The sequence below is a fragment of the Crocodylus siamensis genome, chromosome 2, assembly GCF_052110815.1.
Source record: "Crocodylus siamensis isolate JL-2025a chromosome 2, ASM5211081v1, whole genome shotgun sequence".
NCBI classification, from domain to species: Eukaryota; Metazoa; Chordata; order Crocodylia; family Crocodylidae; genus Crocodylus; species Crocodylus siamensis.
Window position 1 is genome coordinate 222,738,392 of NC_143396.1, and position 26,828 is coordinate 222,765,219.

The 26,828-nt window shown below is 39.3% G+C and overlaps 1 protein-coding gene across 9 annotated transcripts in view; it reads left to right on the forward strand.

The window, feature by feature from the left end:
• GPHN (gephyrin) overlaps positions 1-26,828 on the forward strand; it is a 612,917-nt gene that overhangs the window by 438,989 nt on the left and 147,100 nt on the right. For 6 of the 9 annotated variants that reach the window (XM_090033171.1, XM_090033172.1, XM_090033174.1 and 3 more), the window contains one exon: positions 15,637-15,693. The exons of the other annotated variants lie outside the window; for them this stretch is intronic. In XM_090033171.1, coding sequence (XP_089889297.1) covers positions 15,637-15,693 — 57 coding nt within the window. The remainder of the gene's footprint in view (positions 1-15,636; positions 15,694-26,828) is intronic. 9 annotated transcript variants of the gene reach the window in all.

Consider the following 26,828-nt stretch of genomic DNA (forward strand, 5'->3'; position numbering starts at 1 on the left):
TTTTGTCATTTTCTTGACAGAAATATAGGGGTTTTTATTGTTTTTGACACATCACTCGATGGAAAAGTTGTGCTTTTTTCTGTTTATTATTTGGACCTATCAGTAATTGTTTACAATTTTTTACCAATATTTGACTGGTCAGTTGACCAAATTTTATTTGATCTGTCAAATACCCAGCCCTACAACCATAAGTGTCCGTGTATCCAGAATTAATAACCTGATCTGCAGTACTTCTCATTTTCCTGCTCTTACACCATCATGAGAGCTACACAAAGATTGTTTATCCCTGAGTCTAAGACCACTAAATTGCTTTGGTTCAGCTTTCACTTATCACAAGGTAACTGCAGGAACAGGAACAGTTCAGCAGAGCAGCTGAGGCACAATAAAGCTGCACCTCCCAGTAATTGCAGACACACAGAGAATTACACCCTTGATGGAATTAGCAGCTTCATGGAACTTATGGTTTCACTATTCTATTTGTTGTGACCCCACTTTCGTGAGACCCCATGTTTGGGAACTGCTGGATTATAGGCCATTAGAAAACAACAAATCCACCAAATGTAATGCTCTTCAGTCTAGCTCATGCCCCCATGGGTCTGTCTGTATTTAAGAAGGCATGGTTTCCTTTTGTCTCATTGAGCAGCTCTCCCTCGACTTGAGCTTCTGAAATGCCTTACAGCAGGGGTTTTCAACCGGGGGTATGCATACCACTGGGGGTACTCTGGAAGGCCCCAGGGGGTATGCAGCAGTGGCAAAGAGAAACCTCTGGCACTTCCAGGTTTGCTGCCATGTGCCGTGCCAGGATCCCCCCCCCCCAGCTCTCCTCAACTGGCTGCTGTCTCCCGCCCCCTGCTCGTTGATCAGCTGCTGGAGGACTCCCTGCCTCTCAACCAGCTGCCAGGGGCACCCCAGCCAAAAAAAAGGTTGTAAACTCCTGTCTTACAGGAAAAAAATACCTCAGCTCCTGCCAATTTATAATGTTCTTATCCCTTCCTTGATTAGCCTGCAGTATGTAAGGACAGATTACTGGCAAGTGACAAAATTGTCATGGCAGACTTTACTCTGACAACCCATTTCTCTTTGATTAATGCTAGCTTCTTGTCTCAAGTGTTTGTATCCAAAGAGAGGACTGTTCTTTTTAACAGGTTTCTGTTGGTAGGTCTGTGCTACTATCATATGGCATATCAGACCAATAGACAAGTAAAAAATAAGATGCTCTCTATACCCAAATTGAGACAAAAGGAGCTCACGTTGTCAGACAGGGTCCTGGGATAAAGATTGAGCATGCCTGCCTCTTTTTAAAAGAATAATTTTATTGGAAAGCTAACAAGTTTAAGAAGTATTCAGACCAGACAATGTAAATACAAAAGCATACTTACATTTGGGTGTAGGCTGGACGCTGGGATCTCTGAATTCTTGTTTGTTGTTGAGTTCCCCCAATAACACAGGTCCATTATTCCCCAAACTCCCCAGGTTTACAACCAGAGATGCACAGTCATTAATTGTATACATTTACCCACACTTTGATGAGATGTATTCAAATTTCTTTGTTTTGCTGAAACTTTTGGAACTGGACTGAACCAGTTTTCTTGTGGATGTGGATTTATGTTCTTGTGGAAGGACCGATTCCTTATCACCTTCCTTCACCAAGGCAGAATGTTAAGTGCCATGAGTTTGTTTTGGTTAAATTATTTATGGTTGTCATTGGCAGGGCTGCTCTGTTTTTTTTGCAACCTATCTAGGACACCTAACACAAATACATCTGTTAAAACTACATCTAATACATTTGGCTACATCCATTATTTCTATTAACATGTATAAGCTGTGATATAGTTGTAAATTTGGATCATCTAATTTAAGGCCTTGTGCTCTGTTTAATCTGATCTGATTCAGCTGGGCATGTTAACTGCTTTCTTTCCTTTGCTGACCAAGCTAATTGCCTGCAGAGGTTCACATTGCATTCGCTCAGAAACAGGCTTTTGGGGCCTTCTGCTTTTAGCCCCACATCTCCAACTTAGCCCAGAATTTCTGTTATTTAATTACACATTTATAGCAACAACATAATGGAAGATATGTACAAGGTGGAGACACATATGGCAAAGCCCCTAATGTGTTCCTTACAAAGGGCTGCACATTCAAAATGGAATTCAGACATTGTAAAGAAGCACACAGAAAGTTCATGTGACAAAGCACAACATTTGAGGGGCTAAAATCCAGGGTCTAGACAAAAATACACTTGCAGCTGCTTCAGAAAGTGAGGGGAAACTACAGAGTACTTTACCATCTCAGCAGTACTCTGGTGCCAAAAAACATTTTAGAGTGTCCACATTCAGGAAAAAAACAGTCATTTAAGGAGATACCTTGGCACAGACCTAGCAGAAAAGTATAGATAGTTGGTCACTTTACATAACCTCAGACAATTCATACTTTGTATAGAGAAATTCCCCTAAAGTCATCACAACTGCCTGCAGATGAGCAGCACTGAACTTGAAAGACTTGGTTAATGATGTTATGGTTTGCTAATGTTCTCAAATATCCTCACCATATTGCTCTCTTATTCCCAGATTGCTGTGTCCTCAAAGAAACAGAGAGTCTGAGGTTCAGTAAAGCGTGATTATCTAACTGTTACTGTCAGCAACATAATGAATAGTCCCTAAACTGCACAGCTGAGATTTTCAGTCACCTGGGGTTTTGGATGCCCAGTTACTTTTAATTATAATCATAAGTAGGTGTCCAAATAACACTGGGGACTTTGAAAATCTTGTCCTATATATGTCCATGCATATATCTAAACTGTACAGTGAAGTATCATTTAGAGATAGCACTCAAGCTAGTTCATTTAGATCTACAGGGTAGATTTGCACCTTATCAACTAACCAAACTATCATAGAATCATTGAAAAAGGGACCTTCAGATGTCATCTAGTCCCACCCCCCGCCTGAGACAGGATCATGCCTATCCAAACCATTCTATTAGCAAAAGAGTAACCTCTTGTCTAACCTCACTTCATCAGATGCTTCAGCCCATTAAAGCATGTGCTAATACAAATCTACCCTGCCTTCTACTTGACTTCAGACTAACATGGCTAACAATGCCTCTGCTCATTTAGATCTATTCTTTTATCTTGGTCTTGCACTTTGCTGGTCCCATCTACACATGAATTTGATCCAGAACCAGTTTACTCACGAGTAAACTTCTGTGGCTTAAGCACTCCCAGGCAGGCATCTATACATGCAGGGACTAGGCAGCAGATTTGCTGCTTTTAGTACCAAACTTCCTGCAGCCTTGCAATGGTTCCCTGCAGCCACCAGGAGGAGCTCAAGGCTCCGGCTGCAACTGTTAGCACTTGGCAGCCATCTTCAAAAGGCAGTCCCACTCTCTGACCAGCCACTTCCCTGGCCAGGAGCAGCATGCCCACCACAGGGTTATCACGCAGAAGCTCTCTCCTTGCCCACTCTGCCTCCCCACACTATGGCTGCTCCAGCCTGTGTCCCTGGCAGTGATGACCAGCGTCCTAGGCTCTGCTGCACTGGCCCTGCTGGCCCACCACACTGACCACCCCCTGGTCATCTGGGCCCTCATAGCTCCCCTACATGCAAACCACCTGCTTGGCCGCAGCACACTGTCTCAGTGCTGCCACTTCCATTGCACAGCTGCCACTGGCAGAGATGCCAAAAATGGGCTTCTGAATGCCACCACTGGATCCACCCTGGATCCTCCTGGGCCTACAACCCCACCACATCTAGGCTTCCCGAGCCATCCAGGCCTGGTGACTGCACATCATCCAGCACACCTGGGACAATGAGCAGTGGCTGAAGGTGTTCTCCATGACCTGGGTCTGCTTCTGGAGCCTCCTCAAGCAGCTCTGGCCCCATCTGGAGTGGCAGGATAACAGCATGTGCCCATCCCTCCCTGCAGACACCTGGCTCGCCCGCATTCTGCTCAAGCTGGCCATGCCCACTAACCCCTTCTATGTTGGCCACCAGGGAGGCCATCCTGGAGGTGTATGGTGCCCTCCAAGATGTGCTGAGGCCACCATGCTTTCCTGCCAAGTGTGGCCTCTCCCCTGTGTACAGCTGTAGGACCTGCAGAGCCTTAAGAAAGAAGCTGTTTGTGAGAGTTTGCAATATTTCTCAGATAAGATGCTCTGTCCTAGGGGCCATGCACTGCTTGGCCTCAGATAGGGGGACTGGGCATTCACAGGTGCCCAGGGTCCATGGTAAGTTGGCCAGGTAGGCCCAGGCTTAGGCAGCCATCAGCCAAACACCCCGTCCCCACTTACTCCCAGGGCAGGACAGGCTAGGCTCCTGGCGGCACCTGGTACCATGGCTCCAGACCCTACTCCCCTCAGTCTTCTGCAGGCCAGCCATTTTCCTGTGCTACCATCTAGCCCATGGCAGCCAGGCTCAGGGGCACAGGGCTCTTGCATGACTGGAACAAGGAGCTGCCCAAGGAAGCCCACAGGGGGCCTCTCCAGGGAGGTGCCCAAGGAGGCCCCCAGGGGGCCTCTCCAGGGAGGTGCCCTGGGGCCAGCTCCCTGGTGTGCCAGCACTGCTTCCTGAGTGTGCCCCTGGTATTCATGTTGTTGGTGGTGTATGAGGAGCTATTTGTGTGGATTGAAGGGTGCCTGACCCACTGCACCCTGCTGTTGTTTGCCATGGTGTCCTGGGGGCACCTGTACACCTGGCATGGGACCCTGAGCTTCAACAATGCGGGGAGCAAGTCTGGGCTTCCCCACAACCTCCACCACTGCTTGGAGGGCTACCTGTGGCTGCGCTTCATGTCCCTGCCCCCCACAGCCAAGGAAGACATCGCCACCAGCATGGACATATAATTCTATGACACATTCTTTGTCCCATAACCACAAAGCACCCTATAAGAGTTTTATTAAGTTTGGTCTAGGAAACTCAGTGTAAAAAAGCAGCTTCTTTGCTGCACTGTCAATGTAGACCAATATATTACATATCTGATCTATAAAGGTTCATTCAGATTCTCTTTTCTGTTGTAAGTATTAACAGAGGATTTATCTGCATGTAATATTTACATGATAAATTCTAGACCTGTGTGATGAATTGCATCTATCTTCTCTCATTAATTGTCCCACTTCTGCTGTGCCCATTAATTGATTTCCACATGGATAGTTTCTAATTTTCCAGACTTTTTCAAACACGCACCCTTTAAAATTAAATTTGTTACAAAAAAAATCTTCCCAACTCCATATCTGGAAGTTCCCTAAAAATTACACTAGTTTGAGGTGTCTGCTGGGTAAAATTATGTTCTGAATTTTTGGCCAATATGTCCTGGCAATGAAAAAAGTTTTATTTTCATTCTTACACTCCACCTCCTTTCCAGTAGAACACATGATACTTTATTCTAACCCAAGTAGGTTATAAAGTTGTGCACCTTAACATTTCAATAGTGGGCACTTCTACACATGCACTTCAATGTGCATTAGCCTAATTTAATATGCATTAAAGCATCACTCAAAATGTGGGCTGTTTAGTTAATGTGCATTGAGAGGATAATGTGCATTTTCCTAGTATCTCACAATAGAGGTACTAGATTTACTGTGCATTAACTAAAGCATGTTAGTAAATGCATGTGTAGATGTGCCCACTGATCAGTTTTTAAAGAACTACTGTAGGTAAGATTTTAGAGCTTTTAAAATGTATTAGTTATTTTCTCCTCTGGAAGACTTATAGCCTTGGACTCATTAGTGAATCTTGGCTCTAGAAGCAGAATGATCTGAAAAATAATGCCACCTAATGAAAAATATATAGCATAGTTTAAAACAGCAGTCCTCAAACTTTTGGGACCAATGGACCCTTATTAACTATAAAAATTTCTCATGGAGCACCATTCATTCATATCACCAAACTTTTAATTGAAAGGAGGGGGTAGTAATGCCATCCATAGACCATGTGCCACATTATCACAGACCATTAGCTTTGCACATGGTAAAGTTTAAGTTTAAAATAACATAGATGGCATGAGCAAAATATATGATGGTATAATACAGTGATTTATTTTGGACGCATTTGAATTAAGCTGCATAACCCTGTCATAGCTCAATTTCTTCTGAGAAGTGTGGGAATTCCAAATTGATGCCAATAACCTTTCTACCATATCACACTTACAGGGGTATGAGTATATGTAATTATTATTGGAAATAATATTTTCTTTTACTATTTATTCAGAAATTACCACTTAGGTTCTGATCTGGTCCATAGATAAAAATAAAAGCTGCTATTTTGATTTTGGAAGTGGTTAGTTATAAGTGAAGGAAAAGTTATAGCAATTAATGTAATGTGTTTAGCTTCTTTTTGAAAAAAACCCCCTCAATTTGCTATAATACACTAAACTTTTTAAACCCTGCTTAATGATGAAAGGTACTTACCAACAGTGTAGGCTATTGTTTTTCATGGAGGAGGGGAATTGTGATGTGAAGTGCAGCATCAGTATCTGCAAACCTTAAGTTCTTTACCTATATTTTCTGTTGTTGCTTAGGCAAACAATGGCGATAGAGACGAGTGTCTGTTTGAATAATTTCCTATGTAATTTTGAGACATTGGCAGTCACAATCCCCCAAGCTGAACTTGTTAACAAGCACTAGGTAATTACTTCACTAATTAAAATGACTTCTTGCCAGCTTCAAAAGCCTGACAGTTTATGCCATGTTTCTGGCCTGTTACTAGTGCTAAGTCCTTCACTGAGTTTCAATTTGCTCCACGCTGTGGAACTTTGACAAATGCTTCTAAGGGTCGGAGCTAAGTGTCATAAGGCCTGGTAGGATATGACCCTCTCTGCTGTTTGAAACCAGACTAACTTCTTTCATGTGAGCCCTGTGACTACTCTGACATTTTTGTTCCAAGACAGTGCATGTAAAATCACTGCCAACCGGGCTGTCTTTGTCAGGTGTGTGTTATTATAACAGGAACTGTGGGCAAGTTTGTTTTTTTTCAACATTTTCCTTCGACAAAACAGTTTGATAAAGTATGTGTTAAAGCTTTTATGTTGTCTCTGTATATACCCATCCACCTTTTTCTCTAGTTAAATATGGAACATTAATTTGAGGAGTCTACAAAGTTTTGATAATAAATTCCAACATAAATCTGTTCTTTCCTTTAAAAAACTCTCCATTTATTTTACTGTATTCTTCCAAAGGTTCTGTGATGTGGAGGCTGTTTAATGCCTTTATAGTTCATGTTTAGTTTTCTTTCTTTACACAGATTCACAGAAGTTTAAGGCTGGAAGGGACCTTGTGAGATCATTGGGTCCAGCCCTCCTGCTCTGGGCAGGAAAGATTGTTGGGGTCAAACAGCTCCAGCAAGGTGTGCATCTAGTCTCCTTTTGAAGATCTCCAGGGTAGGTGCTTGCACCACCCCCAGTGGGAGTCTATTCCAGTCTGGTCACATGAACCAGGAATAAATTTTCCTTATATCCAGTCTGAAACCTTCTAAAGTCTAAACTTTCTATATTTTAGTCTTCACAGTCTACTTATCCTTAACATCTTTCAAAAGTTATTTGCATTACAACCATCTTCCTCTTAGCTGAATCACTTGAGTTTTTTCTGGTTAGCCTAACTAGGACTGGAGAAAAGATTATTCCAACTCTCTCTCTATAATTTGACCTTTTCTCTTGAATGTCCCCTGGCAGTAATGCACACTGGAACATGTTGAATGTTTTCATGTATGTCCATGCTAAAGGAAGTGGCCATTCCCAGACTGACAGTGATAGGTTGAATATTATATATAATTTTATGCTATAATTTTTCAGAACTGACTTGTATTTTCTTATCACAATGAACTGTAACTTGTGACAAAGAGGCCACTTGAAGAAATTTGAAGGCAGGTAAATTCAAAACAAATAAGGAAATATTTCTTCTTGCCACATGTGTTTAATTTGTGGAATTCAGTCTCATAGAGACAGATTCAGTGGATTTTAAAATGGGCAGATAACTTTAAGATAAATTATATTTTAGTTTTCAAGCAAAGAGAGGGTAATCAATTGTTATGTGTCAGGACATAACAAGATCAGGATGTAGGAAGGATTTTTTCCTCTCAATGGAAAGCATGGAAACATTGCACATTTGATTAGGTGTATTAAATTGGAGAGTGGAGAAAGTTTTTGTTTCTTTCTGCAACCAGGGAACATAAGACTGCAGCATCTTGAGTTGTCAACTGGTAACAGGAAAATATGAGACTTGATAGGCCAGTGATATGGTCAAATATGATACTTTCCTGTGTTCTCTTATCTTACTAGTTTTCCTTAGACATTTAGTACTGATCTTTGCAAATTTCAAATCTGAGGGAGTTGTTATGTGAAATAATTATATTGCTTTCTCTTGTGTCCCCTAAAAATCTCAACTTGACTCAGGTCATGTGTAGCACATTCACCTCCCACCTTACTTATTCACTACCTGCCCTGCCATTAAAAATAGCTAAAATCTCTATTGTGGAAATCTTCCTTTGCTAGAATTTCATTAATTCATTTTCAGAAAGAAATTGTTTGTCTTCATTTAATGGAGTATCTGATCTATTTGTGAAAAGAAGATTTCAGAAACCTGTTGGAGCACTGAGCATTTTGATGCATATGCACACTCCAGTGCACCTAATAAGGCCTTAGGTTCTATAAAACTGAGAGCTTTAAGCACAGAGCATATGGTTAGGAGCAAGTCTATGACCTGCAGGGCATGTCTACACATGCATTAATGTGCTGTAATTGTTGCACATTCAGTTTAGTACCTGTAATAACTAGGTACTAAATAACTGCAGTAGTGCCAGCATACGCCTTTCTAGTGACACTAATGCTCACTAGACTAATTCTACTGTATACTAGTACAATAGACAGCTTTTGCTGTGATGAGCTAATGTGTAGTAGAATTAGTCTACTGCACATTTAGCATCTCATGTAGACACACCCACAGGAAACCAGATACAAGTCTTACAGCATCTTAGGTAGGACTCAAAGAAGAGACTGCTCCCTAGTGAAATCCAGGGGAAGCAGCCAAAAGGGAGGGCAGTGTCCCAAGGAGTTGGTGAAGCCTCAGACAGATAGTTCACAGGATCTAAATCTTCAAAGGAGATTTACTTGCTCATGTTTTGGAATTCTTGCTTTAAAATCAAATACCCCTGAGGAAAGGATCTTAGCTTAGTTGTCAGCAGCTGTCTTCTACTTTTCTAGCTAGTAAACTTGATTACTGACATATACGCTTTAATGGTTTTACCAGTTGGGTTTTCTAAAGGATTTTAATAGGTGTAAATGTGATGATTGTGGTCCAGTGGACAAATGAATTGTGGGCCAAAATATTAGGGGCCATCAGTGCTCCCATGCTGGGATGATAATGTTGGAATAAAGTATGCGACACCTGCTAGAAAAACAGTACTTGGTCCCTCCTCTTCTGCAGCATCTGTCTGACATTTGTCTTCTCTCAGGTCCATTAAATAGTCTGCAACTCAAGTTACCTCCCCTGGTTGCTGCCCTGATCTTCCTGACTCCATCTAGTTAGTTCCTTCTACTGGCTTCTGGTGTCATTCTGCTTCAAGTGCAAATTTTAGCCTGTTCCTCAAAGCTCAGTACAGAGACAGCCAGATCTATGTCTTTGTTTCTACCATGCCTCCTTGTGAAAAAATAAAAAACAAAACAAAAGTGTATTTAATTAGAAATCAGGACTCATGGTAGAGGTGATATCTTTTATTAGACCAACAAGATTTTTGCAAAAAAGATTCTTTAATTGAAAGTTTTCAGGCACAAACACCTTTCATCGGGCATCAGAGAAAAGATTGTAAAAGTTCTCCTAGGTAGAAATGAAAGTTCATACTTCATAGGATTTCACAGAGGAGTCAGTAAATGGCAAGCTCCTCTGGGCAAGAAGTTTTTAGCTGGTAAGGATTCTCTCAGCCTCAGTCTTGTGAGGCTCTGTTATGATGCAAATTGCCTTGAACCAAGGCAGGAGCAGTATCTCAGGTTTCAGGTGGTCACATTTGCTTCCTGCTTGGGAAATTGTGAAGATTTCATTTTTAAAATTGGCTAAAATTTGATATCTTCCATGTGTCAGGTATCCCGGTTGTAGCTGTAGTTACTCAAATTTAAGATGACCCCCCAGTGATTACATTCTATACATGGGAATTTTTAAAATTTGTTACAAATTTTCTTTTGTAGAATCTAATGATTGGAGAGTCATCTTAAATTTGTCCTCCCTGCTGCAGGGAGGCAGGGGTACAGGTGGTGTGGGGAGGTTCCTACCCCCCTGCCACCTCTTCCCCCTTCCTGCCCCACCTGTAGCCTTAGGCACCCCCTTCCTCCTCTGCTCCCTCTCCTCCCCTTCCCCCACGCCTCTGCTCTCTCCAGCCTCTGCTCCTTCCTCTTCTTTACTCCATGCTGGCACGCTCCATCCCTGTACTAGCCTGAGACACATAGCTTTGCCCCAGCTCAGCCCCTGTAGCAGTTGTATGGGCTGTGCACTGCTGCTCCAGCCTGAGCTGGGGCTGCACATAGTGTTCCACGCTGCAGCATGCATACAGCCTACAGGCATGAAGCAAAAGTAAGGGCAGGAGAGAGAGGGGCATGTGGGGGAACAGAGGCTTTGTGAGGGGACAGATGGAGGAGAAGAGGCTGCAGGCGGAAGATGGCAGGTGCAGGGACAATGGGGGGGAGGGGCAGGAAGTAGCTGCAACTGCAGCTATAGCCCCAACCCCAGGTAGAGTCTGGAGCCTGAGCTACAGCAGCTGCCTGCTCCCACGCCACCTTCATACATGGTTCTAAGACAAGGAGCTTCCCCATTGCCATGCTAAATGGGAGAAAAACCTCATCTTACAATTAAGTAAATGCAGATTTTCTGTTTCATTATCAAGCAGGAAATGCAAGTCTTTGCATCATTTTAGCAGCACATAGGCCTTGGCAGTTTGATGTCTGAGTTTGAACTGTTAGGAGTAAGTTTTGTGGCCTAAAGTCTCACAGGTTTTGAGATCCACCTATCACAGTTGTATATATCTGCTGTCTTTTTGTTTTCCATAATCTATCCATCCCAAGTGGGAATACCCACTCACTTTTTAGATAGAGACATGGCCAGAAAAATATTTTTAAAATACCATTGAGTTAAATGAGCAATAGTTAGGTTGCAAAATCAAGTTCTTAAAAGACGTACCATAATTTAGATTGCCTGTGCAATCTTAATTTTGGCCTCGCGTGCACATGCATTATGCTTTTGTCCTTTTTTCTCATCAATGCTCAGTATAGAGGATGCTCACAAAGTGCCTCAGCTGTCCAAAATTTTACCTTATTGTTTAATCAATGGCCCATTACCTTTTTGCTACAAAATATTCAAAGCAACAAATGAATATAGAGTTATTCATTCCCTTAGGATTTTTTCTAGGGAATTAGGGCAAATCTGGATAGCAGACTAATCATGTTCAGGCATACAGCACTTCTTTGCCAGTGTTACCTTCTGAACCATAAGTAATGTAGTAGCCACATTTGACTGTGCTGTAGGTGCTTGTTAGCACTACTGAGAGGCAGAGCCCCAGCTTTATGATTCTACTAGGGTTGAAGGTAGGATAAAGAGCTCTGTGCGTGTCCTTTCGTAACATCTGATAAAGTGAACTCTTGCTTACAAAAGCTTACACATCTCTGATTCCATTAATCTAAGAAGGTGCATGTCTACCCTGCCTTCTGCTAGACATAAGATTAACATAGCTAACTACCTCTCTTTGCCAATGTTTTAACACTGCTTTGAATTTGGGAATCCAAAGCATATGGAGCAGCATGGCATGTTTGAGCACACTGCTGCATGGCACAGTAAGTAGGCGTGTAGACATGCCTGCAGTGTAGCCTCTTAGTGCACCACAAATAACTGTTAATGAATATATCTCCTCATCTCCCTTGTAAAAAAAGAATATTATTCACCTCATTTTACAGATATAGGATCAGAGGTAGAGACTCACCTAGCCCACACCTGGAATCAATGCAGAGCCAAGGTTAGAATTTAAGATCTTCCCATCATGTACTCATTCCCCCAGAATGCACTGCTTCCATGCCAAAGATATGAAGCAATTACAAGTCATCAGCAGTTTTCACCGATTGAACTTCTTGTTCCAGGAGGTATTTCTGCAGTCTTGGGGATGCACTGCCCACCCCTCCTGCTCACATACATCAGATCCAAAAGTGTTATAGAAAAAGGTGCTCCACAGGTGACCTCCAAGGCTGATATCAAGCACTCCAAAGCAGATCTTAAAAGCAGCCGTGATACTGGTTAGGTGAGGCAGTGCTGAAAAGCAGCTCTCCCTGGGATCAGTGTTAATGTGGTTTAGACACATCCATTGACATCAGTGGCAAAAGATTCACTGACTTCAGTGGGGCCAAGATTTCACACCTCAACTTCAGTTCCAGTTTTGAGTGTTTAACACTTCCTGGTGGCGCATCTTGGGCACCTAGGAAAATGAGGAATGTGTAATTAGTAGCCACCTAGTTGGTTTTTAGGACTTCCTCACCCTTGTTTGAAAAGACTTTGGCAGAACCAGGGATAGGACTGAGTTCTTCTGTTTAGCTCTAACCAGAAGATGTTCTTTTATCTTCCTGCAGTTCCCCAACACATTCTCTATATTGTCCCCATCACACAACTCCTGTAGTAAGTGAGACAGTGGTTGGAGGAATCCCTTTTCCAGACAGTATACCCAAAATGGGGGGATAGACTTGGCCATGTACTTTGGTCCAAGGGAGAGAATTGTCACATAGAGCACAGCTCAGGAAGATGATGGTTTCCCTGTGTAGCCTGAGCTTGAGGTACTGTTGCTGCTTCTCCTGCTGCTTTGTCAGTGGTTTTCCCTGGCTTTAGATTAGATTCTTCACATTTACTTACTGTTCTTCACGTTTACTTACTGTTCTGGCTAACTTGTCAACATTTTTGGTGACAATGTATGCAAATGACAGTTTTTCAACTCAAGCTAAACTTGACTGGGATGGAAAAAGCACTTTCATGGATGGTTTTCTCCCTGATGAGTGGAAACGGCTGCTGCAAAAAAATGTAAGACATTCCCCCCAAAAGCCAAAGGAACTTTTCTAATGGAAAATGCTCAACAGCCTTAAAAAAGAGTTGCTACCAGTATCCCTATGATGTAACATTGTCCCTTTCCCCATAGCTTTGAAGGGGTCAGCCTCAGAGCTGAGATTATGTTGAGTTGCTTAGCTTTGATGATAATGTTTACACTGGGCATGTTTACACATGCACATTTATTGAACATTTAATTTACGGCACAGACACCTTATTGAGCGGTAACACTTCGTATGTGGACTGACTTGGGACTAACTTAATCCCAAGTCAGACCAATGCACTTTAGCACCTGCATGTGTAGCCGTCAGCCTATTTCCACTTACTGCGCAGTAAATTTAAGCTGGTGTAAATGCATGTGTAGACACACCCACTGTTTACAAACAGCCACTGAGTTTGCTCCACAACCATCAGCTTCTCTTTTGGTAGTGCTGAGGTGTTCTCGTTTCGATTTTTATTTTTTCTGATTCCCATTCTTTTTTGCATATAAAGAAAGATAAATACAAATCCATGAAATCCCTTTCCTTGATCCACTACTACTCCCCCTTTTGGGACTTGAGAAAAATAAAATATTATTATATAAAAGCATGTAGGTTATAAGCATGAATATATTTAAATGAAATCTGGTTTTTTACAGGGGTCTTTTAGTATAACTGGGTTATTCATTGTGGGAATACCTGAATTGCCTGAAGATTTACTTATGTTCTATCATGAAAATAAAAGTAGGTGTTTCACTTATACAGAATGAGATTATTATAATTTAATGGGACCCTTGAAGTTATACAGTAAATTACAAAAAATATTTTGTATATCTGATCAGAATTAAAGTCCCTTGTTCTTAATAATGCTTAATTGCATTTTTCCTTGTGAATTTGCTGCTAAAGAAAAGTATTAGATTGACTTCCCTTGAGAGTGAAGTCCCAAACTTATCCACACTTTAAGTCCAACACAAATAGTGGTGGTATAGGCTTCAGTGGGTGCATCTGCATATGCAATTAATGTGAAGCAATAAACTCTGGAACATTTCAAGCCAGAGTAAACTGCTCCTGGGCACAGTATCTACACATACTCCCAGGACAGCAACAATTTGAGCCAGGGTGGAGCAGGCCCCTGGCTCATTGGGCTAACTGGGCACAATTTATGACCCCCATCTACAGATGCATTTCTGTGCAGTTAATTACTCCCCCCATAAGATAACACTGTCCTCAACAATATTATCTTACTATCCCTGACAGTACTAATTAGTTTACTGCGTCTTAATACCAGCTCACATATATACAGTGACGCTTTACTGCAGAACTAATTAGTCTACTCTGCAGTAAAGCGCATAGTAAATGCACCTACTGACAACCACCGCTCTTGCCATTGTCTCTCAGCCCGACCTGAAAGTATCACTTATAGCACTGTGTGAAGAGTTGATTTTCTGTGATCCTTCCAGTCTCTGGCTTGCCTATTGAGATTATCAAAGGAATGCCAGCTAAGTCATTTGTGATGCATCCATTGTTAACTGGACTTGAACGCAACAACTTATTTTACATAAACTGTGGGACAGCCATCAGATCATAAAAACTGTTAGTCACTGCCAACCTAGGCTGAATGCAGACCAACAAACAATAAGTGAAAAATTCAGTCTCATCTTTGGCATTCAGCTTCACTTCTCTTCCTCTTCCGCTCTCCCCTTTCCACAAATAAAATGATTTAGTTTTAATTTCATTACAGAAAGGTAACTTTCTTTAGTAGAGTGTTAGTTCTGGATGGATCTCTTATTTCAAGTGGGTTTTTCAGAACATAACTAAGACAGTAGCCCATCTGCCATTTGAAGGTTTTGTTTGACACATTAATAGTGACGCGAAAGATTGATGAGCAGCAGCTTCATTTGCTTCTTCCTTCCTTTACATCATCTAGAAAAAGACTAGTATAATTAAGGAAAAAGAACCAGACAGGCGGTGTTAAAAATGCAGCACAGACATATTATAGTAAATCTTATATTGGTCTGGCATTAAAATTTTCTGGTTGGGCAGCACAGTTGTTTAATTGGGAATCTTAATGGCAGTGGCTAAAACCTCTAGGCCTGGGTCAGTATGAAGCTGGATTTCATTCTCGCAGGTATCTATAATGATACTTGTCAGGATACCTCAATCTGTCTATCTGTTCCTAATAATGTTGTTGATACCTTCTACTTCCAGTTTATAAGACAAGGTTAAAACATTAATTGGAGCGAAAGATGCTGGGGGGAGGGAAGTGTTATTAGTGTCTTAGGACGTCACTGTTTTCCATAGCCAAATTCAGGTGATCATGAAATTCTAAGTAATATGCATTCTAAAAACACATGGATAGTGGGTTTAGCATGCAAACTTTCAGTGTTGAATTTTTAATATATTTAAAGAAAGAAGTCTCAGTGAAACAAGTTTAAGATGACATGATGAAGCATCACTTATTCCAGAAATAAGTTTGTGTCCTTGTCCTCTAGAGGTGTCTCAGAGAGTCAAATTGATGTCTTGCATGTACTGCTAACTGATTGTGTGGAAATTTTTTTAAGTTCACTTTTTCTTTATTCTTCTGTCTTTTTTACCCATCTTCCCCCATTGTAGCAAATTAGACGGCCGGATGAAAGCAAAGGAGTTGCTAGTAGAGTTGGATCCCTCAAAGTAAATATGTTTCTAACATTTATTTTGCAAGTTTTCTTCTATAGCCTACACTTTTCCTTTTGGAGAGGGGAGGGAAAGTGAGGGTGGGAAGGGGCTTTTCCATTTCTCACCATCCCATTGTTTTTATTTCAGTAACCTTATCGCTGTTGGGTCACATTTTGTTTGTTTCTGTGCTACACATAGAACAACCAGCTGAAGGCAAGCTGCCAAATAGCTAGCTTTGAATGTCACTACAAATAAGAGATAGTAACAGCCTGCTTTAGGTTCCTATAATTTGGGGCTTGTGATTAAACCACTTCTCTGATTAATGTCATTCAGTGTGTCTTAACTGCCTGTTACACAGAGAAGTGACTTGTTTTTAGAGGACTTTTTCTCCTTTTTAAGAGTAATTACAGTGTTGGTTTAGTGCTCTCACTGTTTGGAATAAATTCCTCAAAATGTCATTTTAATGAAAATTGATTATTTAGTATCTATATGCTTCAGGTGTGTGTGAGAGAGAGATCCATGTAAATTTAATAAGTGTGGAGCTATTACTTAGGAAATAATACTAGTCCTTTTTCTGCCTTCTTTTTTAAATATAAAAAGCTTCAGCCATTTATAGCACTTAAGAAAACAGGCAGATTTGTAAACTAGTGCCCACTCTTGTACAGTAGCTCATATGAATAGACACTAAATATTTGCTGAGAATACTTTCTTGCTCATACGGATGTATTTGAAAACCATATCTGAGTAGCCCAAATTTACCGAAATGCTGGAGGTGCACAGTGTAGACCACCAGGTCAAGATTCAGTCTCAACAGTAGCCTCTTTATGAGTCATTTCAATACTTCACCTTTTTTCCACTTTATTTCCTTTTAGAACTTTATGAAGCACTAATTATTACTTTCTTCTTCTGCACTCTCCTAGCCTTTCCTGCCTTCTTGATTTCTGTTTTCTGTTTTCTTTTTGTATGTATGTGTGTTGCCTTTGGTCCAGGACAAGCCATCCTCTCTGTTCTCTAACACTGCTGTACAGCTGCTCTCTGTGAAAGCGCTATTTCACTGAGCATAAAGAGCGGGAGGGGAAGGATTAATTATGCACCTATTTCCAGTAATGACACCATTTAAATTGATTTCAGTATAGCAAACTAATCCAGATGCTATTTGTTTATACCAGCGCAACCTAGAAGCACCTGTAGCATTCCTCACTGTCTAGTTGTGAGGCTTTAGCTTTTCTTCTCCCTTTGTCACAGTTTCAGTGTACAGGAGGAAAGCACTGTATATTAATGATGCACTATCATTTCAACAGAACACAATGCAATGCAATCTGAATTCACAGAAGGAAAATAATATGAGCCACAGTTTCTATTGTGTTTTTGAAAGTGTCTGTATAAATAACTACTTTGATTTCTGCTTTTTAATGAGACTACATTTATGCTTAATGCATATGTATAATATGTATGCCTACCTTGAATGAAAAAAAAAACATTTTTTGGGTTGAGATTTACTTAAATTTTTTTTTTATGAGTCGGGCTTAAATACAATAGTCTGTCAATTTCAAAAGAAATAGCTGGGGCCCACTTTTCAAATGCTGATACCTAATTTAGAGTTCTGAGTTCTTCATTGAAACAGCAAAAATGGCAACTTAGCTAACTAACATAGTTTCTTAGGCATCGGAGTCCAATATCAAACATCGAAATATAGAATGGAGAACCCTAACTGAGGTCCTCGCATTTGAAAACTGACTCCAAGAAAGTTTTCTGTCACTAGACCATATGCAGCACATGGCCTTGCCAAAGAAAAATATGCACATAATCTTGAAGAAAGCAAATATCTTTAGAATGACTGTCCCTTTATTTAGTTGTGTTTATTTTTCCCATACTGAAAATACAGTGTTGCTAATCAAGAAAGAATAGATCATTTCCAGCTTGAGAGTTTACTGAGCATGTATATTTGTGTTGTGCAAAGAAATTTGATGTCTTGAAATGTTTTGCCAAAGGCAGTGAGAAATGTGTTATGCTATGATCTTATTTAAAAAAAAAAAGAAAGAAAGAAAAAAGAAAAACGTGAAAAGAGAACAGGTTGCTTTTTCAATTCATTTTCTGATGTTTACATGTAGCTCCATCGAAAGCTGGAGGAGCTCAGAGATCACCTAGAAGGCAATGTCAAAGGATGCTCTCTCCGAGTAAATGTACGATTTCACTCGGTGATTTGTTTTTTTAAAACTTCCGCTGGCTGGTAACACCAAATCTGATTGGTTTGTCCGCTCATCCCCATCTTTTTCCTTTCTCTCTCTTTCTCCCTTTGTGTTTCTTTCTTTTCTAGCTGGGGTTTCATTGTAATGTCTGCGAGAATTCTAACTTAACTAGCAGGGTTTGTTTGAAAGAAAACCCTAGTATATTTTTCATGAATGTTGATCAAACTTTGACTGTTTTAATGGCAGCAAATGACTGAACAAACAAAAAAAATCCCTTTCCAAAATCAAAACTGTATTTGTAGGAGGTTCCTAAATATTAGAATTCATAACAAACTCAGCAGATAGCCTCAGTTTAAAGGGAAGCCTCTTCTGTCTGTTACTGAAAGCTTTTGAACTGAAAGCTGTGGCTGGTTTCAAGTAATCCTGTTGCAGTTTTAGCTACTACCTACTTCTCTCCATTGCCTTTGATGTTCTTCCACTCCCTGTTTGATCTCAATAAAAAAGTTAAATATTGATGTTATATGCAAAGCTAAGAAAATATCTGAGCTCGTTTTGAGTTAACAGAATCTTTTTAGCACACAAAATAACATTCAGCACCTTTCTTAGATGTTATATTTGTGCTGTAATGAAAAAAATCATGTTTGGAACTGAGAAAAATCAATTGAAATAACTATTAAGGTTCATCATGTTATTCATGACACCTCTATATGGTTCAATATTCCCAGAGCCAAAGATGTCTTACAAATTGTATCCAACAGAGCAATATAGACAGTGCCTCTTTCCTATGAGAATAATCCTCTTGAAATATTGGACTCGCCTCTTAACAGTCTCTTTACAAGCAGGTCAAATTGCACCATGCAATGAGTTAGGAAAACAAGGAAAATATGTGGGCATATAGACATAGTCATTTATAACTGTGTTTACCCCAAAATACCACTTGTATGACTCTCCATTCAGAGAGGGCTCTCAAAATAATGTCTGTAGACCCTTCTCCTTATTTGTGTCTCCATATACTGTGGCAGTTGACATCGTTTGCAGCATTGCCACTTTAATGAAAAACCCAGTATGGTGATGTAGTAAAAGTAAAAGAAGAGGTGTAGACCTTCTTATGTTTCTGTACATTTCAGTTTAAAACTAAGCCCAAAGATTACTCTTGCTCTTTTCAAGTAGAACACCCTGTTCTTACACAAGGTCAAATACAAGGGAGTTGAGCTAATGATACACAGGAGCTCTTTAAAATCAAATTGATGAGAGCACTTTGGAACCCATGTAATTTTACTAAGCAAGCTGTTTCATTGGGCATAACCTGTGTGACTTTTTCATTTGGGGATATGCCGAATGTATTAGCTTTTAGAAGGGCAGAAAAAAAATTTCATTTGAGCTGTATCACCCTTGAGTCCACTTTAGTTCTGCTGGATAAACACAGATCTTACAGAAAGTGGATAGCGAAGCTGAATGTTGCGAAAACTGTTCTGATCATACATCCTTCCACAAAAAGTTACACAAGGAAAGGTGAAAAGATGTGGCTCTAGTAACCTTCTGTATCTCAGGAATTGTTTAATTGGACGGCTGGAGATTGGGATACTGATTTAAGATAAAATAGCTGCCTTCATCTATGTCAGATTATTTCTTATAATATGGCCCTCTACCTTCAAAAGTCAACTATTTTAGATGAGCAAGGAGGTCAAAGTCTGAGTCAAAATATGTATTGTGGACTCCACAGGTGCCTTTACATTACCTCTGAAAATTGAAACTATTCCAAGTAAGATACTAAATTCAAAATCTGAAACTAATTTCACAGCTTAAATTATCTATCTGATACATTATCTGATATGATAATGGATGTTTTTCATAAAAAAGAAGAGACTACATTGTCATTGGTTAGATTAAAAACTCATTACTTCATAAATAGTAGGTACCTGGAAAAAAGTAATGAGGAAATACTTAATAAATGTACTTTCAAATTATTATTTATATTCTCCATACTGTTTTTGGAAAGGGGTTTGAATAAAAATAGCTCACATTATTATAATGTGGCAACTGGATTGACTGGTGTAAGAAGGGAAAAGGTAATAGCTATTGACCAGCCCAATTATGGAGAAATTAATGCAGTTGCAAAGTCTTGTATTCTATTAAGGTGGAAACTTTGTGTTATAGTGGATTTCAAAGATACATTTACCTCATTAATTGGGACAGCTACTGGAAATCTGCAGAAATTTTTGCCAAATTTTTAGAATTTTGTCCTTGATTCTGCTGAAATGTTTGGAAAATTTGCTAGATTTTTAAGTGTTTTAACTCAAAACACATATACAAATACTAGTAAATTAAGACTTGAAAATGTATTGAGTTATTTTAATTTTAAAATTACTTTTGGTATCAGTAGTCATGTCTTTTCTTTAAAAAAAATCCCAAATTGAGAATGTTTTTCTCCCCTCCCCCCCCCCGAGATCTTCAATCAAATATACTCCATTCGCCTACTCCTGGAGAAATTCCAATTCCCTTTATATTTAATATCTGTCATCCTTCCCAGAACCCTTTGCTGAGGACAAAAGAAAATTAAATATTTCATATATCAATTAGTTCTTTACGATTTTAGACTTTCTCAGCTTTTGAAATTAATGCAGTTACACTAAATAGAATACATCAAATGTTAAAATTATCAGCTGCAAACTACTTAATCAGAGTAGTATCTCATTTTCAAAATTAACACCTCCTTGAATGATTGAATCAAGCAGTTTAAAAAACCAGCACTGCATGAGTTTATGTTTAGAAAATGTATTTATAACTGTATAGGCTAGAAAATAAACTTCACATTCAAGTTAAAAATCTCCAGAAAAATACTGCAGACATATAAACTCCATAGGGGTTTTTTTAATCTGTAGAATATCTAGAAATCCTAGGAAAATATGGCCATCAACCTTTGAATGCAGTTTATATCAAATATTCCAATTTTAAGACCAAAGTAAGCATCCAAAATGTATCTGGAAGGCCAAATATGGCACATGTATATTCTATAATGAAAGCTGGGGCTACTATCATCATCTTTCACATAGAGGTTTCCCATGAAGGCTTCAGGGCCCACCATGCAATGTTACATCTTGATCTTAGCACTTGCCTTCTTTGGTCATGAGGAAAGATGACATTTATAGAACTTTTATTCCCTTTTAATGGTGTCTCTTTTTTAAAGATAGGAGACATGGGTCATATGGTCCTCAGATTCATGGCAAGTTGCTAATGAAGCCTTTGGGCCAGTTTCTTTGTTGATGTAAATAGGCACTGCTTTTCTAAAGTCATTTGAGCTATAGTCATTTTTAACAACTGAGGTATGTATTTTTATTTGGATCACTGATAGAAAGAACAACTCAGATCCTGGTACGTTTTGATTAGCTTCATCTGAAGTAAAGTGTAGGAGCCATGTGATCTCTTGTGAAACAAAGATAACTTCTCCATCTAACTAGAAGGAAAAGCTAGAAAGGGTCATCTTTCAGGTTTGCAGATGGTGCTAAATTAGGAGGGAATTGAAAATATAGTAGGTCACAGAGAGAAATTACTGAATCATTGAGAGAGTTTAGAAAAATGGGTTGATATTTAATTTAAATAATGCTATGTAATACAATTAGGGAACGTTTATACCAGACAGAATTTCAAAATGGGAGATAGTCAGTGAGAGAGCAGTGATGCAGAAAGGATTCACGAGCAGTTAGCATGCATCATATTGAACATGACCTCACAGTGTGATTCCATTGCAAAGAAAAGCAGACGCTACACTGGAATGTGCGCATGGAAGTGCCACGTGTGAGAGGAGGGAGGTCATTCCTGATTTTAAAGCCATGATAAATCCACACTTGGAGCACAGTTTTGAGTTCATCGTTGTAAGGAAATGACACAAAATAGAGGGGGGGGTGTCTAATTTACGGTTGAATAAATTAAGAGAAAATTTGGCATTAAGTGAGATTAAGGAAAATTAATGTATATATCATCATATGCCTATAAATAATTAAGAGGTTATAACACAAGAGAAGAGTAAGGAATTATTTAAGGTAGCTTTATGACAGAAGGAATAAAAGTCTGAAGCTCAATAGTAAAGGAATATTTGAGTGAAGGTAATTAGACCCTGAAATAACATGACAAAGGAAGTAAACACACCAGGATTTAGTACTAACTTTTGCATATGAGAAATAAAGTACATGGGGTCCTTTCCAGCTCTGTTAGTTATGATTCTAAACTCCCTTACTGCTCCTGTTCCTATTTATTTAATTTCTTATGCTTTAAAAGCTGCTGCCTTGATTAGTCCTGCTAATACTGCATTCTTTAGATCCTTACCTGCTAAGCTGAAGTTAATGGATCTTCTTTCCCCTTACTCTCACAAAACACTTGTGAACTATGGTTGGAAAATATATATTGGTGTTGTAACTGGGGACTCAGCCAAAGGTCCTGAAGCAATAACAAGATTCCATGCTTTATAATTAAACCAAAGACCACCCACCATCTGTTGGGACACTGCAAAAATCCTCTCCAAAACTACCTTGCTCTATGTTCTGTTGTTTATGCACTCATTCTTTTCAAAAAGGGGCTGCATAAAAAATGGTCTTTTTTCAGATTTCGTCTTCTGTTATTTGTAGTCAACTGAAGTAGTTTTCTATTTGTGACATTATCTTTTTCTGTAAAACCAAAAAAAGCTGCTGTACCATGTGGTCACAAAATTATGACAGAGAGAAATAAATGTTGGGCACATACAATTATTTAAAATAGTCCATATTCATAGAGTTTCATTAAATAGCTGTATATAGGCAGAGGAAAGGAAATATGTACAGAATGCCAAAGAAGAGAAAAAATGTTTTTAATCTGAATATTTCAATATCCTGGAAAGTATAAATATCTCTATAAAATATTGTAGTAGATTCATAATGGAATGTGGCCAAGCATAAAGAATGGGATTTTCCTGCAATTGTACCCTTCCAATTTTCATGAAGAAAATTAGATGGCATCATGTGTCTGATACTGAAGAACACCCACATGTGAATTACACATCAGTGTCTTCTTCTAAGTACACTCCATCATGTTTCCTAAGTGGGCACATGTTTTTCTGTGGTCTGGTAACATAAATGGAACTTCTCCTTGTGCTCATCTTGAATGTACATACATCTAACCCGATTTTGAGAAGCATTGACCACTAATTTGAATGAAACAATTTGGAGTTTGGGGTGCACTTCTGAAAATCAGGTCATTCATTTATCCAACTTTGGGGAAAAAGTCAAAACAAGATATTTTTTACTCATTTGTATTCCCTTTTCATTCTTCTCATTTATTAGACTGTTTATGTCTTTGCAACATTTGTCACCAGGGTAATGCAAGTTTGGCAGAACTTGATGGGGAATTGACACTGCGGCAATCCTTAAAACCCAGATTAGTTGATGATCCAAGACATGTGATGTGTAAAGGACAGAACATAGCCTTTGGAATCGTTGCTGTGTGTGAAGTGTAAAATATTACCATCAAGGGAAAGGGTTTGAGGTTCAAAAACATTCCAAGTTTCCAAGTAATGAATAGAGACTCTTTCTGATTTCTATTTTTGAACATACATCTATACAAGGAGTGCTTTACCATAATAAGAAAGCTATCAAGGGGCGAAGCGATCCTAGTATGGATGCAGCTGTATCAGTAAAGTTGTGTTTTATGCCTAGATAGTACAACTAAACTGCCTGATCAAAACAAACTGTATCAGTAAAAGCATAGTTTTGTTAATAAGACTGCATCTGTACTGTGGTCTTCCTCCAGTACAACATTCCCAGAAGCGCACAGATAGGTAACCAGAGGTTTGTATTGTAGACCTAGCCTTAATAACATACAAAGCGTTGGTTGCACAAGAGCTGATGATCTCCCATTTTTTGGAGAAGTTGGAGACAGAAGAGAGAAGCCCATGATCAAAATGGTAGTACTGAGCATCAAATAAAATGACATCAGGATGATATATAGGAAAGGTGATGATGTCTTTTCACACTGCATGCTTTGCAGAACTATAATACAACTATGAGGGTTAAATGTGAGAGATTTGGAAAACCTTGTCCCAGAATACTGAACTGTCCTAACAAGAATGTTCTTGTTGCATTGCCAGCTCTCTGGGGGAGGAAAGATTGAATCCTTACTTCAGATTCATTGCTAGTTGTAACCATTATTGAAGGAAAAAAAGATTTTCCATTTTTAAAAGAAGCTTCCACCTTAAATGGCCTAAATTATGAAGCATTTTGATACTGAAATACCTGGTCTTTGGAACTAAATGAACCCCCTGCTAATGTCTCAGTGCTGGAACCACCTATACAGAAAACCTTCTGAGACCCTTACTGTGCCACCATTTCCATTTTAACAATGTTTTCTTTTCCTCGCTGCACAACCAGGCTCGGCTCCCTTCGTGCTCATCCACCTATAGTGTTTCTGAGGTATATTTGCACGTGTTCTATCACAGTCAACATGCTTGTCCATTACCCTTGTCTGTTTTTTAATTTTTTGCCTTGCACTGTGCACAAGAGGGGAAAAATCATTTTGGGGAGGGGGAATTTTGCATGCTTACCCTGCAACCATGTCTGGCATGGTTTTAGTATCACCATATCAATCTGGGACCACCATGGAGTAAAGTCGAACCAGAGAACTTTTACTTAACATAGGATCATAGCTTACAGAAAGAAAAGTCATTTTAATTACTTATTACTTTAGGATGAGAGTTTTACCTGATGGACCTAGAGAAGTCCAGACTACAAAACACTTTTGCCAGCCGGCTTGACTGTTTCACCCACGTACTCAGTAGTATCATTAACATGTCACTAATTGAGAGGCTACACAGGAATGGCCGTGGGACTTTGATTTATACTTGCCTCTCTATGTACAAATCACTTTATGAACATCTAAAATGCATTGTTAGTACTGGAGTCTAAAATGCATTTTTGCAGTATAGCATGACCTTTATCTTCTAAATTTACAGGAAATTGGCACAACCATTAACTGTTTCATTAAACAGTTCTCTTTTTCATTTGTATGAAGTTAATTCTTTTGTTTTCAATCAGTGAAATAAGTTCTTCCCTAATAAGATATGCCCAGCAGTGCAAAATTATGAGTCATGGTCCTTTACTAAAATATAACGGAATAAGATTTTAAACTCTTCTGCGTATTCTTACATATTTTCCATTGCTGAAAAGACTAACCCATGTCACTTTGTCCCAAAAAGGTATTCATTTTAAATACTTTTCCCATGTGGTTAGGACAAATCTTCTGTATTTTAAAGGGCTGCTATCAACTTAGTGAAACCTGGAAATAAAAATACCTTTAATTTCAGATATGATGAAAAAAGTTATAATGGAAAACTGGCCCAATCTTACTTCAATACATTATTTTGGGAGAAGAGGTTGAATTCAAGGCAATCTGAATCATGATTATAGTGAGTTAATGAGTATCAGGGAGATGGAGGTAGGCTTTTGCAGCATATTAAGCTTATTTAGAGTGGAAGCATCCCCAAAAGTCTTTAAAATTGGTAAGAATTCTCACAGAGAGAACCACTAGCCTCCTGCTGTAAAGTCACAATGAGCAGAAGCTCTGTCTCTAATATTACATTGAGCTCTATGTGAGTAGACTTCTGTGCTCACATGAAGCTTCATATAGGACAAAAGCTTTAGTTGCTGGTTTAATCCATTGAGACATTAGTCTAGCATAAAAATAGACTCTGTAATACACTGTCGGATGAATACCACAGCCCGCTAGGTATTGACATCAGGTTTGTCCGCTCTGCCATACACTTAGGCACTCAGGTTAGAAAATAAGGCGTGTACTTCCAAAAACAGAGTCCTCCATCATTTGAGCTAAGAGACAATAGTTCGATTTGACCATTTCTATTTATTTATTTATTTTGCATTGGCACCTACAGCCTCACCTGTAGTGTATAAGCATATAGTAAATAACAGTCCTTGCAGCAGGTTGCTTATGGTGTAGTTTTCTCATAACAAGTAATTTGTCACTTGAGAGAAAACCACAAAGTGACCATGTTCACAGGCACTCAGGGAAGTAGCTCAGCAGTCAAAATTAGTAGCACCCAACTGTTCCTTCTGTTGAAAGCATAGGAGATAGCTTCCAATATTTAAAGTGCTTTGCAATATGCACATGTGAAAAAGCGCGCACAACATTTAGGGAATATAGAAACTGAGGGAAAATATAGAATTGAAAGACTATGATAACTTCTTAGCCAAATGGCATAGAAGATACTCTGTTTCCCTTTGCTCATGAAGTGGAAAATGTTGACGGAGCTGATTTAACTGTCTTTCTGTGTGATTCAGTAATTACTGCTTAGATTGACTAGGAAACACCTGTTTTAATGGCAGTAAATTCTTTGTTTTTACAATTACTTTTTTATCTAATTTATATAAATTTCCTTTTTAATATAGTATCCTCAGACTCTTTAATATATCTTTCTTCAAACACTGCTGTAGGATAGGGAAATACTGTTGTACTCATAGGGCACTAAGGCACAAAGGGCACCTGTACATGTGCCCAACGCCTGCTCTGGCACATTCTAATTAGGACTTGTAGGAGCAGACTTGATTAATCAAATCGTCTGGAGTGTTCTAGTTAAAGTGCTCTAGTAGCTTCAGTGTCACATGGATCCAGCATCCCCGCATTTCAAAATGTTGGCAGGGATACTTTAAAGCTTACCGCATGAGCTTCAGTTAAAGCCCCTCTGCCACCATTTTGAAGTGCAGGATGCTGAATACATGAAATGCTGCAGGCATTTTAATTAGAGGGGCTCCTGAGAGTTGCTCTAATTAAAATGGCCCCCTTGCATCCCAGAGCACATGTAAAGATGCCTGATGAGACTGATTTTTTTTCAAGTTAGAACAGGAAGGAAAAAGAAATTGAACCAAAGTTTCATAAAACCAAGGCTGCTTCCATGACCGCTGAATTAAACATGCTTCCTTTTGT